Here is a 16,454-nt window from a genome sequence, read left to right on the forward strand (position 1 = left end):
CAAAGGTTTCAATTTCTCACATCCTTACCAACAATTATTATTTTTAACATCATTTTGGAGGTATTAAGCATATTGATGGTTCTAATCTATAATAATAAAAGCATAATATGCTAATTAGACCAGACAGCTAAACGACATTCCGGACATCATTCCAGACATCCTTCCAGATGAAGCCGCCATGGCGGGGGTCAAGGCAGAGGCAGTTAGAGGCAATCAGGCAGGCAGGTGAGCAATTAGGGGTGATCAGGCAGGCAGGCAGAGTGGTTAGGGGCAATCAGGCAGGCAGGCAGGCGAGCAGTTAGGAGTCAGCAGTCCTGGATTGAGAGAGGGTGCAGGCCGGGCTGAGGGACCCTCCTTCCCGCCCCCCGCCCCCCCCACATGCACAAATTTCATGCACTGAGCCTCTAGTAATATTAATAATAGTCTCCATCTCTTGAATATCTACTCTATGCCATCACTAGGCTAAATGGTCTACCTATGTTATCTCATCTAATCACCATAGAAACACTCCATTTTACAGATGAGAAAGTATACTTTCTATAATATAAAAATGTATGATCCAGGGATTCTGTCCTCATGAGCTCTACTTAAGCTCTGGGAGGTTGTGGGATTAACTGGGACTTAGCCTTGTTGCCTAATTTTAAGAGTATCTGAGTTTATGCAGCCACTAATTTTCTTTATGAAGAGCCACCCTATGGAATTTACCACTGCCATTTATCAGCTCTAGCCACGAGTCAGTAGGATACCAGAGGCAGGAGAAGCCGTCAAACCTGTTTCTCTTATTGTGTCTGAATCATTTCTTTTTCAGTTTTGAAGTTTTGTGCACGTTCATGCCCTTGGATCACTACAGAAGGTGTAGCCTTATGGCTGAGGCATAGTGGGCACTTAATACTTCCATTGACAAATGTGTCTCCTCTTTAGGATGTAATTGAATGTTGTGCGTGCACAGCCATAGCACATAACCAGACAAGTTTGCCTTGCTTACATGGAAACACATCTTCCAAAAGTGCCAAAAAAAAAAAATGTGCTTCCTTGACCCTCTAGGGTTCTAAAACAATTCCAGATTTGGGAAGAGTCAGAGACCTAAGTCCTATATGATGGCTGATTGCCTGAACACTTTAGGAAACTGGTTTAGATAAGCGTTCAGATAGTTGATTGACCCTTTAATGACGTCCCAAGGACTCTTCCCAGCCTCTCTGTGCTCCACAAGAAGCACAGGCCAGCAACTACACACAGAAAGGCTACATACTCCCATGTCTGCCTCTCCAAGGAAGAATGGGGCTTCTGAGTTCTTGTCGAGTTGGTCCCCAATCCAAACATGAGATCACCACAGTGGACCTCAATGACCTTTGCAGTGAATTTTGCCCTACATAATAGAAGGAACCCCTGAAAAATATCTTCTTTCCTACCCAAATATTAAGCTTCTGATGCCTATTCTGATGAAAAAATAAAAATGTATAGGCATTTCAAGATAATGAATAAACCTAAACTAATATATATTTGGATTGGAATATCAAGATAAACACATAAACATGTGAATGCTTACGCATCTATGGAGAAACATGTAGACACACATTCCTTCAGATATAAACACCACTCAATATGACTAACATCAGATCCTATAATTGGAGGCCAAGGTCTCAATAGTGTTACATTTTATTAACCTTTCCTTTTTCTGAGTACGTGTGGGGCTGATATCCACACTGCTGATATTTTACTCTGGACACCATGAGTATTTACATGTTGGGTTAAATGGCACATTGCATTGGAACATGTTTCAATATTTTCCACCTATTTGACCTCAGTCTTGGCTACACTACCAACCCTTGGGGGTAACAAAATAGGCCACAATGGAGCTGACAACACTTTCTGATTGATACTCCCTTCACCCAAGGAACCATACACTATAATTACCATGGTATTCCATGGTCTTGAAATGAGGAAATTCTAGCACAAGGAAAGTAAGCCCCTTGTCCGGTATCAGGTAACAAGAGGAAGTTAGGACAAAATCTGAGAATATCTAGCATTCTGGATGTTTTTCATCACTCTCAGTCATAAGCCACGAGGTAGAAAAAAAATCTAACCCAAGCCCTTGGCAGACATCCATTTCTCATACTGGTGATTTTAGTTCTTGCCTTTTTATAACACTGACGGAGAACAGTACAAATTAATACCTGAACTGTACTTACCATTGCTATACCAGACCTTAGAATTCTAGGGAATTTTTTAAATGGAATTTCAGACAGACATTTAGAAATTTGACTTCGTTGACCAGTTCCTAATGAGTAACCGCCTCCACGTTCCTGTTTAGTGCCTTTGTAAAGCGAAGTCTTTCATTGTCCAATAACTGTCTTTTTAAAGTTTAGTAGCACCTCTCAAAAGGCAAGTCATTTGGGTTGTCATTTGCTTTGCGTTCATCATGAATGCTTCGATTTGTTCCCCCGTCCCTCGATGGGTACAATTAGTGCTGTGCCAATGTGGAGCTTCCTAGTCACACAACACGGAATCCTCTACTTGCTCTGGGTTCAAGAGTAAGGCACAAGAATGAACCAATACACAGCTTCATCTTGGATGTCACAGATAGCAACTAATCACCTTTTACTATCCTTGCAAAGTATAATGGTTGGCTTCCCTGAGATGCAAGGCCGGTCTCCATTTAAGGCTTCCTGTGTAACTCTCATACTGTCAAACATGCCCAGAAACAGAAATGCACTGAACTGGTTTGCCCTGTGGCTCCATCCCAATTCTGCTGCTTCCTCAAATTTCCCTTCCAGCATCTCATCCACTCATCTTCCATGATTCTATCTTCCATGTGGACTCCAGAAGATTCTCCCAGTCTGGAATGTTTATCCTGAATAAATTATTTTGGATCATTTTCCAAAGCATTGGGTTTGCGGTCACATAGCATCTCACCAACCCACTCCCACCTTTGCCCAGAAGTGCTTTCAAGTTCACTGTTCAAGGACCCCTGGAGGGCATGGCAGAGATAGAACAAGGTAAATATACCTTTTTAGCCCTCCTACTCTTCCTACTCAAAAGATCCTTGACCATCTAGGTCAGTGATGGTGAACTTTTTGAGCTCGGTGTGTCAGCATTCTGAAAAACCCTAACTTAACTCTGGTGCCGTGTCACATATAGAAATTTTTTGATATTTACAACCATAGTAAAACAAAGACATATTTTTGATATTTATTTTATGTATTTAAATGCCATTTAACAAAGAAAAATCAACCAAAAAAATGAGTTCGTGTGTCACCTCTGAAACACGTGTCATAGGTTCACCATCACTGATCTAGGTGCTTCTCCTTATGACCCTGCCATCAACTAAACCTTGCCAGGTAATCCATTGGTAACTAGAAAGACTTCAGATTTGAAGGGATAATAATAGCTCTTCAACTTTATAGGCTAAATTAGTGACTAGTATAGTTCTCAGGACATTATATACAGTATTTCGAATTTGCATTCAGGCCATCCAGCTCCAGAATCTGTGTTCTTTACCACTACGCTACAGCTAGAAAGGTGAAGGGACAGATGGGCTGCCTGTTACAGGGTTGACCCTGGCCTTGACAGCCCAGTTTGCAGGTCAAGGAATATATCTGGGTCCTCCTATTCTTATCTCTTCCGAAATCCTCCACCTGATTTTGACTCTGGAGAGTGTGCCCCTCTGGTTGTCACCTTAGTGCCCCAAACTCATGGGAATAAAGAAATACACAAAGGTGGTAACCTTTGGAAACTTTGCTGCACATGCTGGGTCCTCCTCTCGCCTTCATTCCTTCTTCCAAAGCAACAGCATCAGTGTTCTGGGTGCTCAGGAGCCCGTTTCAATCACTAACCAAACCTGCTTCTTGGCCAAGCCCAGCGAGACGGGGGATAGAAACCAAACACCCAGAGCACCATAAGTTGAAAACAGGCTCCTAAACTCTGTCCTCATTGTGTTTCTGTTCAACCCCAAAGCGTGAGGGAAGCATGTAAAGACTACCATCTCCCTGTACCACCTCCCCGACAGAGAAAGCAAGACTGGACCCAATGTCACAGGAAGTCAGTGACAGGGACACCTGACTGTTTCAGAGAGTCTGAAACCCAGTCCTGAGTGCTTACCACTTCCATTCAATACACAAGTTTGGAATGCCCTTCGGGTCCTTGGACAAAGGCTCCAGGATTGGGTTACCATCTTTATTTTGACCAAGCCAAGGGGCACCATTAATTTTAAAAAATAAAAATTCATGCTTCCTTTTCCAGACTCATACAAGTCAAGCTATATTAATTAGCATTAACCAGCCACTCTCAGATCTGGGATGAAAGGCAGGAGGCAATGTATAGTGTACCACTATTAGTATTATTAGTATTATAATTATATTTTATGGCAGTTTCCCTAACCTCTACGGCTCAACAGTGGCTAATTTCTCCATTATAAAACGTGGGTTCTTTTATTGGACTAAGTGTTTTGTGATGAGTTTGGTTGAGTTTTACCAGCTGGGACATAATTAAGAGCGGCAAGTCTCCAAGCGGTGCCCGTTACCTACTCCAGTGTTCGGGCAAGCAAGCAATTTGAAAGGCAACTACCACTCTTTGCAAGTGTCCAGTAGGCAGCCATATCCTCCTTCAGTTTTGAAAGGGGATTTTAAGCCCAGAGCTTCCACATGGCAGGTTATGCTGGGCTCCAAAGACTGCCAGTGACCACCAAGCAATAAGTCTAAACACAAACTGCCTCTGCCCAGAACATTCCCCAAGGGACACCGCCCCTGAGGCCCTAAGCCCCAGAGCACTCCGGCTGTGAGCTCTCACCTTGCCTGCTGTGAGAGAAGTTTAAGTGGCCAGGCTGCCTTATAAGGGAGAAACTGCAAGACAATCGCTCTACCTAAAGAGCCAATGGAAAGCGCTCTGAGAAAAACAATGCAAGAGCCTGAGGAATATGACCACAGTATCCTTCCTACAGCTACTGATTAGGTGGAGAAGGGCTGGCCACTCCGAGGAGAGAGAGAGCAGAACTTACAACGCAGCTCTGGAGTCTGACAAGCTATGAGTGTATTACTCACCTTAGCTTCTCTAGCTAATCCTCTCTGTTGGAAAATGGGGATGATAAATAAGAATCCCTACATGCTAGGGCTATTGGGATGATTAAGCAAGAAAACACCTGTAAAGAACATAGTATGTGCTCAGTGTTCAGGGTGGCCACCAAGTCTAGAAATATAGAAAACAATGTCAGTGGTTATTGATATTAATTTCCTTACATGATAAAACAATTGTTACCTTTCCAGACCTGGTGGCCACCTTATGCATTAGCTGATGTTATTATTGAACGGAGTGCCCTGTGCTCTGTGTTGAGAGACACAGAAAGGCCCCTTTGACCCAAACATCGCATCATCCCCAGTGCCTAGCATTCCCATAGGTGCTCGGTTTGAGTTTTAAGGTGTTAGCGGCTTCTTCTACATGCAAAGCTCAACAAAGAAGCCTCCTCTTCCCCATCAACCTCTAGGAACATAAGCCAGTTTTTAAATGGAAGGTCACAGTTTGCCCCTCCATGCATGGCAGTCCATTTTGACAGTGGCGATCTCATCAGCCCTGGTGGGCTTTCTGCACAGTGGCAAAGAAGCTCCATTGTCACGGGGAACCCATCTCAGACATGGAAAATGACAACCCGTCCCTCCCTTCACTTAGCCTAACATAAGCTATGGAGTGTTGAGTGTTCCATTTTATTTTATTACTTAAGCCTTCTTTAAACAACCTCCAGAGATGCCAGCCCATGAGTTCAGTGAGGCCTTGCCTACGCTAGAGCTATCAGCAGGGTGGTATCCAACAGGAAGCTGAAACCATGTTAATTACAGGGCCAAAAGGTTGGCTGAGGGGGGCATGGGGCTTCTGTAGGAGACATTCCATATTTCACGTGGACGAGCTTGATCCTTTAAGCTCTGAAAACACCCAGAGGGCAAACTGTCAGCACCATGCACAAGAATTCTGCCCTGAACAAAATGACCTTTGAGTTCTTAACTGGTTTCATATTCTTTAGGCCTCTGCGTACATATTCCTCTTCGGTCACTTTCTAACATCTTAAATGCATTTATTTGCTGGTAGGGTTAGCCCTCTCTGGCCAACAGCCACTGATTAACATCTAGTCTGCAAACCATGTAGAAATGTAATCCTTAACAAAATGGGGACGTTCTGAGTAAGCCAACACATTGTATTGATTTGCAAATTTCAGCTTATCCTGAGCATCCTTCTCACTAAATTACTGCTCTGTCTTCAATGAAAATCCACTGAAACTCTAGAATCAAGTGGGCCTATTTCTTGTCACATCGTCACAAACATTAAGTTTAGTGGCTGGAGGATGCACAGCACGGTTCTAAAACAGGGACTAAAACAACCACTGACAGGACTGGGACTTTTTTTAAGTATATGAAATCAAGGTGAGATCGCCCATTCAGGATAACTTTATCTAGAAAGCAACTTTATCTCAGCGGCATTTCTCTTAAGTTTAGGACTTATGCGGCAGGCTTTTCTATGTTTCTCTGCTAATGCCAAGAACAGATCCACCAGCCCTCCACAGTCTAGGACAAGCCCCTGGAGACAGACCCCTCTGTATCTTTGGATAACTCAGGTATGTCCCTAGAGCTTCAGTTTCCCAGGTCATGACAGAGAGAAGACACAGGCCAGCAAGGCACCTTAGAGGACCGCGAGGATGGAAAAAGTGGATTGATACATAACTCTTTCTTTCCTCCTCTCCTTTCACCTTTGTCCAGCCAGCTGGCTACGAGGGCGGACATTCCGCCAGCTCTTCTATCTGTGGTAATGGAAAGCAGAGACACCTAATCCCCAAACTTCATCTTAGACATGCTGTAGTTGGAAACCTCTACCTGCATCGGAGCTGCTGGCGATTAGTAAAGCGGGCTGTCCATGCTCCTGCCTTCCCTTGGAACGGATGTGCTAAGGGGCAGAGGAGGGGGCTGGATCTGGAATCTATGAGGAAAGGTTGCACTCAGGGCCTGTCTAATCCACAAACAGGATAGTTAGCCTCTGGTGGAATTGGGGGATGTGGTACGCCAACCAGAGCAGCAGCACAGTGAATTCAGCTCCAAGCTCCATCCCTTCACGCCACCACCAATCACATTTAGGGAGGCCCAATGGCAGCTCCAGGCCCCTGATCCAGTTAGGAGGGCATGGCCCTCCTGTCATCTCTGTTATAAGCATAGGACTGCACATCAGAACCTGGTCAACCGGGGAGCCAGACACGCATTTACAATTTAATTATTGCCAGGCACATCATGTCACTGCAAAGAGATTGTAGGCCTCTTTCAGGGAAGGTTGACTTCACACATAGTCAGATTAGATGCTCACTTATTTGGCATAATATACTGGGAGCTGAGAGAAGGCCAGTTCCTACCACATGTATCCTGCTCCTCACCCATGAGAGGCTCTGAAATTTCATGCTATCAAACTTTCATGCCAGTGAAATGCTGTCATGGAAATGCCCTCGCTCCCACACAATCAAGAGGGCAGAATAACAGGGGTGTGTACCGTTTTATTATACTCCCCCATTACAGAAAGGTCCCCATAGCAAGAAGACACAGAAAGAGAGCTTCCTCCCAGCCCATCTCATCAACAGGTCTCAATAAATGCATCTTTAAGGTGAACAAGATCACACTCCCACCTCAACATGGGGTCCAAAGACCCCGAGTCACCCTGCGAGGTCAGGAGTCATGTATGAAACTGCCCTAGGTTTAAGAAACGAATGTCTCTATTTCCTTATTTCTTTACCTTCGTGTCAGGAGAGACCTGCACAGACAGTGAGGCCAATATCTGTTGATTAATGTCTGATGCAAATAAGAACACGATCACAGGCCCATCTCTAGTTGGGGCTCGTAAACTATGCAGAGTAGAAAATTTCCCCAGCTTCCCATCACACACCTCACCCCAGAGAGGAAGGGAAGCGGATCCTTTCCTCCACTGTCACCTCTAAGTCATATCTTTCTCCAGGGGAGGGACGGCTACTCTTTTTTGACCCAAGAGGAGATGGAGTTGTGAGGGTGGAAGCGAGAGGCTGGAGCAATACAAGAAAAAGACCATGAGCCAAGGAATGCAGGAGGCCTCTGGAAGCCAGAAAAAGCAGGAAACGTTCTCCTCCAGAGCCTCTGGAAGCAACCACACTTGCCACACCTTGACCTTGGCCCAGTGAAACTGACTTCAGATTTTGGATCTCCCAAAGTGTCAGAGAACAAATGTGGGCTGTGGTGTGCCACCACATTTGTGGTCATTTGTTACAGCAGCAGTAGGAAACTAATACAGATTTTGGCTTCATCAGGGCAGTGGACTTGACATTTGGAAGAGTTTGTCTTGGAGCCTCAGATTTCAGTGCTCCTGGAGATCTGTTACCAAGCCTCTGAGGAACAGCAAACACATCCTTCCTGCCTCACATCTACTGCTACCCAACCGAAATGCAGTCAGATTAGAGACCACTATGTCTAATGAGTCATTCGTGTATCCAACAGAAGGTTTGGGGTTGTCTTATGTGTCCCAGGGCTGCCATGCTGAGCACAATAGTGCTGACTGCTCCTCGTGGGCCAAGCTCCACCAAGGTGTGGGCTCTGCACCCTGCTCAGTTCAAGTCCCAGCAAATCCATTCACCAGTGTGTGACTTTGGGCACCTTACTTGCCTTTGCTACCCCATAATTTTCTTATCCACAAAACAAGGATAATAAACTTCCCACTTGACAGGGCTTTCCTGGAAATCAAGTGAGAAAATCAATTTGCCTTCCACACAGGTCGTGATCAATGGGAACCTTGGCTATCATTTCTCAGTGGTTTGATAGGTTGTGATCTGTGCTTGATAGCCTTTGTGTGTCATGTGACAGCCTCCCAGCCCATTTTTTCAGTCTGATTCCTCTCAACATCCAGTCTAAATGATCCCCAAGGGCCAGGCTGAACAGATGGCCAGTCCCCCTGTCCTTCTAGGAAGACCAGGGCTCCAGGCCATTGTCAGGAGTCCTGTGGTCTTCAGAAGAGTGAACACAATCAGTTAACCACTGAAAAATGTGGAATTCTCTGAGGGAGGCCCAGCCTGCTACAAGGCACCTCAGGTGTCTCTGCCCCTGACAGTAATCAAAGTAAAGAACAGGATGGCTTTGTGCACCAAGGGTCAGTTTATAGAAGACAGGTCGCTTACAGGCCTAACACAGGAATGGTTGCCTACAGCAGAGGAGAACTGAGAAGAGAATTTCTGACTCGCTATTATGGGATGTCAATGGAGGGAAACCCAGACAGCTTCAGCTCAGAGCCGGCAGTTGCCGTGTTTGGGGTTGTGGTCGGATAGGGCAGTGTGTGCAGAGCTGCCTGGCGTCTGTGCTTAAGAGGAACCAACCATCCTTGCAATGGCTGTGAGAGGCAGTCCCAACACAGCGGAGTGAGCCTCCCCAACCCGTGAGAAGGGAGAGAGCGACCACCTTTTACAAGATGCATTTAACTTAATGAGCCTTCCTAGTTTACAAAATGGAGTTGTAATGACCCTCAAAAAGCAACTCCTCTACCCAAGCACCCATGCCACACCCTCCCTCCAGGGTCATAGGATTCATTAAGACATTCCAGATCAACTGTTCAAAAGACTGGATTCACACAGCCAACTCAACAGCAACCCAAAAAGTGCTGTTTCTTCTGCTTCTTTAAAAAAAATTTTTTTGAGTGTGTGTGGAGGGGTACTTAAGTTTGGTCAATAAGTATTAACTAATTTTATAATCAGAAAAAAAGAAAACTGTCATTTTTTGGAAGTTTCTTATGCCCAAAGGCCAAAAAATAAAAAATCCCCAATTGGATTGCTTTCTTAGTTGACTACCTGGTAGTAATTAGGCATCGTGCAGACACCAACCAATCCTTCTGCTGTGGGATCCCGTTCAAACCAGTTCACCAAATGAGGACCCAGTTCTGGGAGCAGATTGCCTTGCCTGTCTTCACACTACATCCCAGTTGCAAAACCACTTCCTTAGGAAGACAAACTTTTCTCCAGGTGTTTGCACATGTATGGGCTTTCACTGGAACACAGTATAGAGGAGTGCTTGCTAATGCATGCTTTTTGTTCTATGGGGGCAGGGTCGGGGGGGCAGGACAGGGATGGGCAGGGGAGTGGGCCTGCTCTCCAAATCCCGGCTCCAGTGCCAGCCTGCCAGACTGTGCACACAGACATGACAGGGGATTGTCAAAATGCACCACAAACAATGTGGCTAATGTACCGAGATCCCCTGCAAAGAAGCTCAAACACAAGTGAGAAGAGCCAGGAGATACCCAAGTCCACAAGGAGTCCCAGAAAAGGAACAGCTTTGGGGAAGTTCGATCTGCTTCCTCCGTTGATCCCCTTCTCCAGAGAGAGCAGACCGAGGTGGGGCACAAGGAAAAAGAAAGACTGGATTTGGCTCTGCCCTGGAATAGCCTGTAAGCAGTTCAGGCAGAATTTCTTTACACAATGGATGAGTGAAATATGAACCATGTTGCCAACATCAGCAGGACAAGCAAGCCCTGTGTATTCCACTCCAGAGGGGCTTAGACACATTTCAGAAGTAGCAGGGACTCTGCAGACTGGGACACTAACTCCTGTCCTGGGCTGACAGTCACAAGTTAATTTTTGTTTTGCCAGATAATGCTAAGGACAGAGGGGAGTGGGACAATTCGGGCCCCTTCTGGAATCATGAACTGGTCATAATTCTGACAAGGGTGTAAGGACACCTTTCCTAATCAAGGATGTTCTCAAAAATAATCATCATCATCATCTAATGGACTCATGGGGCTTGAGGCCATCTCATCTAAGTAACAGATAAAGAGCTGACTCCCAGAGAAATCTAGCCAACGGCCTCAGATCATTCTGTGCCACAATCAGGATCCCATTCTCAGACTTCTGGGCCCATCATCATCATATGTTCAAATGATCAATGAGTATCTCTGAATTCTGGGGTTTTCCCTTTCCTGGGCTTTTGCAAAGGTTGTGGACAAGTCCCATTTGAGGGTGTACTCACACCACTTGAACAAGATGGAATAAACAAAAATGAAAATGTTTTTCCAAAGTTTGTTTCATTTGAAAGCACAGGAAAGGAGTTGATGTGTTCGCTGTTTTGGAGAACGGTTCAAACTTGTGTTCTGTGGATAAACCCGCAATATAATGTGCCTTCATTCAAAAGTTTTCTTTTGGCCTTTTATTTTTTAATTAAAAATTTTTAATTCTCTCCTTAGCTTGGAAATTGGAGGAAATTTAACAGTAGAAGAGTCGATAATGGCTGTTGTCCAGCCGAGATCACAGAAATGGTTCTAAATTTGGGGGTGGGTTGGGAGTTGAGGACAGGGCGATGTCACAAAAGAGTATATGGAGCAATAACACTTCTAAATCTGCCCTGGCCTGTTTGGCTCAGTGGATGGAGCGTCGGCCTGCGGACTCAAGGGTCCCAGGTTCTATTCCGGCCAAGGACGTGTACCTTGGTTGCAGGCACATCCCCAGTAGGGGGTGTGCAGGAGGCAGCTGATCGATGTTTCTCTCCCATCGATCTTTCTAACTCTCTATCACTCTCCCTTCCTCTCTGTGGAAAGTCAATAAAATATATATTAAAAAAAAATAATGCTTCTAAATCTTTGAAATGGAAATAAGACAATTCACCATTGTGAGGAAAGTATCAGAGGCAGACCGCGGATGGCATTTGAGTTTGGGCGCTTTAATTTTGTGAACAGGTGTTTTACCAAACTCAGTCAGGCACGCAGTACCCAGGAAGAATCTGCTCCCCTCCCAGAGTCCTAGACTCAGGAAATACTAAAATGAAGTTTTGTGATGATTAACTGGCTTTTTGAATAATTTTAAAAACAGAAAGGTTTAGAGAATAGACATTGAGCTCAGAAGACAGGCTCTGGGTGTCCCCACTTCTGTGGCCTACCGTCTGCCTGGCAACCAACCCAGGGGCCCAAATGGGAACCGTACCACAGTGCATGTAGATTTTTTGAAAGGGGAATAACACGTAAATGTCACAAAGTAAGAATGAGACACTGAAGTCTTGGTTTCTCTATTTCCTGATCTGCTTAAAAAAACAAAAAGTGGTTTTAAATGGACTTCAACCTAGACACTTGCTAGGTACTTACTGAATACATAAAAAGTGCTTAAATTAAAATTTTTTTACTTCATAAACTTCACTGTTAGAAATATGAGAGTTCACAAATACCAATGCTGTGCAATAACCACATAGTATATTTTTTCTATTATGTTGGCTTTTTAAATGTTTTAAGGAAATAACCCAAATTTGTGTACATATTTCTCAAGTAATCTATGGGTGAGCTAATGCAACTATTTCAAAACTGAGGCAAAACAGGTTGAAAATTAATTAGAGGTACAGTTTACTCAAAAATATTTAAGCAATATTTAAGATCTACAATCTTGTTATGTTTTTCTAGGTGAGACCCTCTCTAGCATTGCTCTCCTAGTGTGTCTTATATTTACTTTAAATGAAGAAAAAACAAAACCATTGAAACCATGAAAATATATAACCTTCTAAGAAACTGAATCATATATAGCAATCATATATTTTTTTCAAATCTCTCATATCTTCTGGAAATATCTTAGAATGTTGACTCAATATATAGGATGACAAAATGACATTTTTCTGAAAGAATAAAATCAAATATGCCACTACAGTACCTAAAACAAATGGAGCTAGAGTACTGAGTTTGGGATTTTTCTGTGTGCCCCCACCCCCACCCCCACCTTCTCCTACCCTAAGAATGCCAAGAATTTCAACTCCCTGTTCTTAAGGTGAAAGGGCATTCATTAACTCAGATCTGTTCCTGAAGAAGCGAGGTAGTGAATCCTGAGACACTGGAACAATACCACAAAATCTCCCAAGTTTCAGATGGCGGTAGATGATGATTTCCTTCGGTGCCTCAAAAGAAACTGAAAACAACATTGGAATTGTAGATCATTAATTAAGACCCAGTAAGATCTCCATCTGCATCTCAGTGATTCTCGACTCCTTTATTTCAACATTTAGCTTTAGGTTTAAAATATTTGCTAAGAAAGCAGAAAGGTGATTAACAGAAGTTTTTAAATGTGTGTCATAGTTACACATTCGGTCAACAGAGGAAAAGGAAACTATACAGCATAAGTTACAAAACGGTTATTTCGTGTTTCGCAAACATTCCAATAAATTCTCCATGTGGCGTTACTCAATTCGACAGTAGAAAGCAACAGAAATGACCTCAAGAACCAGCCCAGCTCCTTCACGTCTTGCAGAGAACAGTGAAGAATCCCTCAGCGGCAGTCCGCCTGGGAATCTCAGCGAGGACATCTTCCGTTCCTCCTGTGAGAAGACTGGCTCCTCATTCGAGGTGCACAAGGAAGAGGGAGCTGCAGCTCACTGAGGGACCGCGGAAGTTACTCCCACCCCAGCGTAAATCCTCGGACTGCATGGAAGGCTCTATAGAGCCCAATTTCCCAAAGGGGATAAACGTGGATGATCTGGGGTTTGCATGATCTAGTGAATAACTTCACATGTTTGGGTGTTGTTTCTTTTTAAACTTCTTTTTCTTAAATTAGCTAGAGCTACCAGGTTCTAGAAGAGCATGGCCACACTTTGATACAATGTTATTGGGTTGTTTTAAAATATTTCCTCTTTATTATTATTTTATATTATTATTCCAACAGATTAGATTAAAGGCAATGATCACTAACACAGAGTACAACAGAGCTAACAATCAGCCAGGCTGCTCCCGGACCAGGGCTGTCCGGCCTAAGGCGCTGACATGCATGTCGGTAGCTCATACACTGCTACCCTCATAGCACAGGCTGCAGGAGGAGTGAGTGAAACGACAGATGCTGCTGTACCCTTAGAAGCTATTTAATAAATATCATCAAAAAACAAAAGGGAAAGAAGCCCTCTGGAGCACAATCACCTTAAGTCAATTGAATATTATCTAGTTTATTCAACCAAAAATTGAGAGAGAAGAAAAATATTAAACAAAAAAAAAAAGCAGATCTTAACACTAGCAGTAAATAAATTTGTACAACGATTCAGTCTGTATAATATGATGAAATAAATCTACATCTTTTCTTATTTTGGTGCTTTGAATTATACATACAAACAACAATTACAGGGACTGGATCACGCAGCATGTAGGCCTGGGAAAAGGCTATCTGAAACCCTCGATGGCAAAATGTGAGTGTTAACACGGATTGCCTGAACTGATACAATTTCCTAAGCAGAGGCCCACAGCTTTGAACAAATGATTCGCCTACGACTTTTTTTTTTTTGTTCTTTTTGTTCTTTTTTTCTTTTTTTTTTTTTAATGCATCAAGCACCTGTGGCCATTGAGGGGAAACAAAACTGGCCGTTTGTCCATTTGGACATCAGACCTAGTTTCTTCTTAATTTCCACACTTGATTTCCCCCATCTTCCTTAAAATTCTTGGCATCCTTTGTGCCTTCCTTACCGCTACCCAGATGCAATAAAGTCTTCTTCAAATGTACAGTATTTCTTACATTATAAGTTATATGCAATGTTCAGCATTTTTTTTCACAGCACTAGAGAGACCCTGTTAAATAGGGAACATGAGTCTGAATGGCTTATTCACAAATGGGATCCAGATTCAGTGATTGGGAACGCAGACGCCACAGTGAGCTCCTCGGCAAAAGTGGCAAACATTTTGCCTTCTGCCTTCAGAACAAACAGATATCCATCGGTTCTCGGTTTCATGATAGACTCCTGCAAAAATGCACGTAGAAGGGGCTGGAGGCACTCTCGCCTGGAGGCCTTTGAGCATCGAGCCGAGAATCTAACCCATGGCGGTGACCATACTGGAGGGGTGGTGAGGTCCAAAGGAGAGGCTGGACGGCGGGTGCATCGGCGTCGGAGTGGTCAGCATGTGGCTGGAGTGGCTGAAGGGCGAAATGTGGCTGAGGGAGGACATGTGTCTGGAGAGGGCGGCTGGGTTGAAGGAGCTGCTCTTGGGGAAGTCCTCCAGCGTGTCATGTACCTTTTTGCACTTTTTGGATTTGCTAGACATTTTTCGGTTTCTGGTCTGGATGCCTTCCTTCTTCATAGTCAGGGGTCTGTTAATCTAAACAAAGATCAATTTTTTTTTTTTTTTTACTTTGTTGCTTGCTCTGTAATGGTACAGGCTTTCCCACTCCAACACAGGTCCCTCTGACTGCCCAGCTCGGGGCTCTGCTCTCCTGGGGCCCCTTCCGCCCACCCCATCCTGCCTCCGCCCCGGGGACCCACGGGCCCGCAGGCTAGGTCTGCGGCGGAGCTCTGACTGTCAGCCTCTATCAGTTTCCGAAACCAAGAGACCGTAGGAAAGGTGTTCCAAGCAGAGGTTATTAATCATGTTCATCCACATCAGCCATTTGGGGGGAAATCTGCCTGCGGGAAGTCCGAGTCCCCAGGGACCACATTCTAGAGAACTACCCAACAGGACTGTATTTCCCTAAAATATAGTAACTTGTCTTATTCATTAGGGTTTCCTTAGACTACTTCATCGGGATGGAGGCATCTTCAAGGGGGAAATAACATTTTGTCTCCTCCCCTGAAATTCGTGTTGGACTTTAAAGCACTGCTTGAGGCGGCCAGACATGTTTATGTGCATCTGCTTCGGGAAACGAGGACTGTACCCCGATTCAAAGTACATTTTGGCTGCCTCTCTTCTACCTGCCCTTTGGCCAGGAGAGGTGCTGTCAAATCTGCCCCAGGAATTTGTATGTTCTGGGGTCCTATTTTAATACAACCTATCTTTTCAGAAGGTCATCTCTTGCCCATGTCACAGCAACTGCAATGACTGAAGATTGCAATTTCTGACTCTCCCCTGCTAACTAGACAAACAGCCAAACCACTTGGAGGATGCAAAGCACTGTCCTAGCATGAAAGTGCTCTCATCCTAAAAATCAAAAACCAGGCAGGAACTAGAGACAGAGGCAAGCAACTACTCGAAAGGTCACAAGTCTTCAGCCTCTGAGACAGCACACCACCTCTCTCTTCTCCATTAACACTCACTGGTTTTCTTTTTAAGATACATTTGCTTTCGGGGGCGGGGGAGGGGGGGTAGGGTGAATCAAGACAGGGGACATTACAAAGCCACAGAGACCACTCTCCCACTCTCCATGAGGAGTCAGAATCAGATTGACCGCAATAGCAGTCATCCGTCCCGTGCAGCAAACCACATCTGGCCTCGTGTCCAGGGAATGCGGCAAAGCAACTCAAGGAGGGAATGTCAGGGTCTCGGTCATTCCTGACTCCTGGGAAAAAACATCCTCAAGGGTGAAAAAAAAAAAAAGAAGAAGTTTCTCATGGCTCTCGGATCTACCTGTTTGTTCCAAAAGTGAACAAACAGCAGTTAAGGAAGAAAGAATTCAAACAGCCAAGAGTGACGGGCTGCTGACCACGCTTCTGAGAGCAGCAAACACACAGCTTCCTGGAGCTGAGCTGGGAGAGGTCACGGGGGAGGGGGGAGAG

General features: G+C 44.5%; 1 protein-coding gene across 3 annotated transcripts in view; it reads right to left on the reverse strand.

The window, feature by feature from the left end:
* Positions 1-12,963: 12,963 nt before the first annotated feature.
* GATA3 (GATA binding protein 3) overlaps positions 12,964-16,454 on the reverse strand; it is a 28,580-nt gene continuing 25,089 nt past the window's right edge. For all 3 annotated transcript variants that reach the window (XM_006772601.2, XM_006772602.2, XM_006772600.2), the window contains exon 6: positions 12,964-15,063. In XM_006772601.2, coding sequence (XP_006772664.1) covers positions 14,779-15,063 — 285 coding nt within the window. In that variant the 3' untranslated portion in view covers positions 12,964-14,778. The remainder of the gene's footprint in view (positions 15,064-16,454) is intronic.

The sequence above is a fragment of the Myotis davidii genome, unplaced genomic scaffold, assembly GCF_000327345.1.
Source record: "Myotis davidii unplaced genomic scaffold, ASM32734v1 scaffold544, whole genome shotgun sequence".
Classification (NCBI taxonomy): Eukaryota; Metazoa; Chordata; class Mammalia; order Chiroptera; family Vespertilionidae; genus Myotis; species Myotis davidii.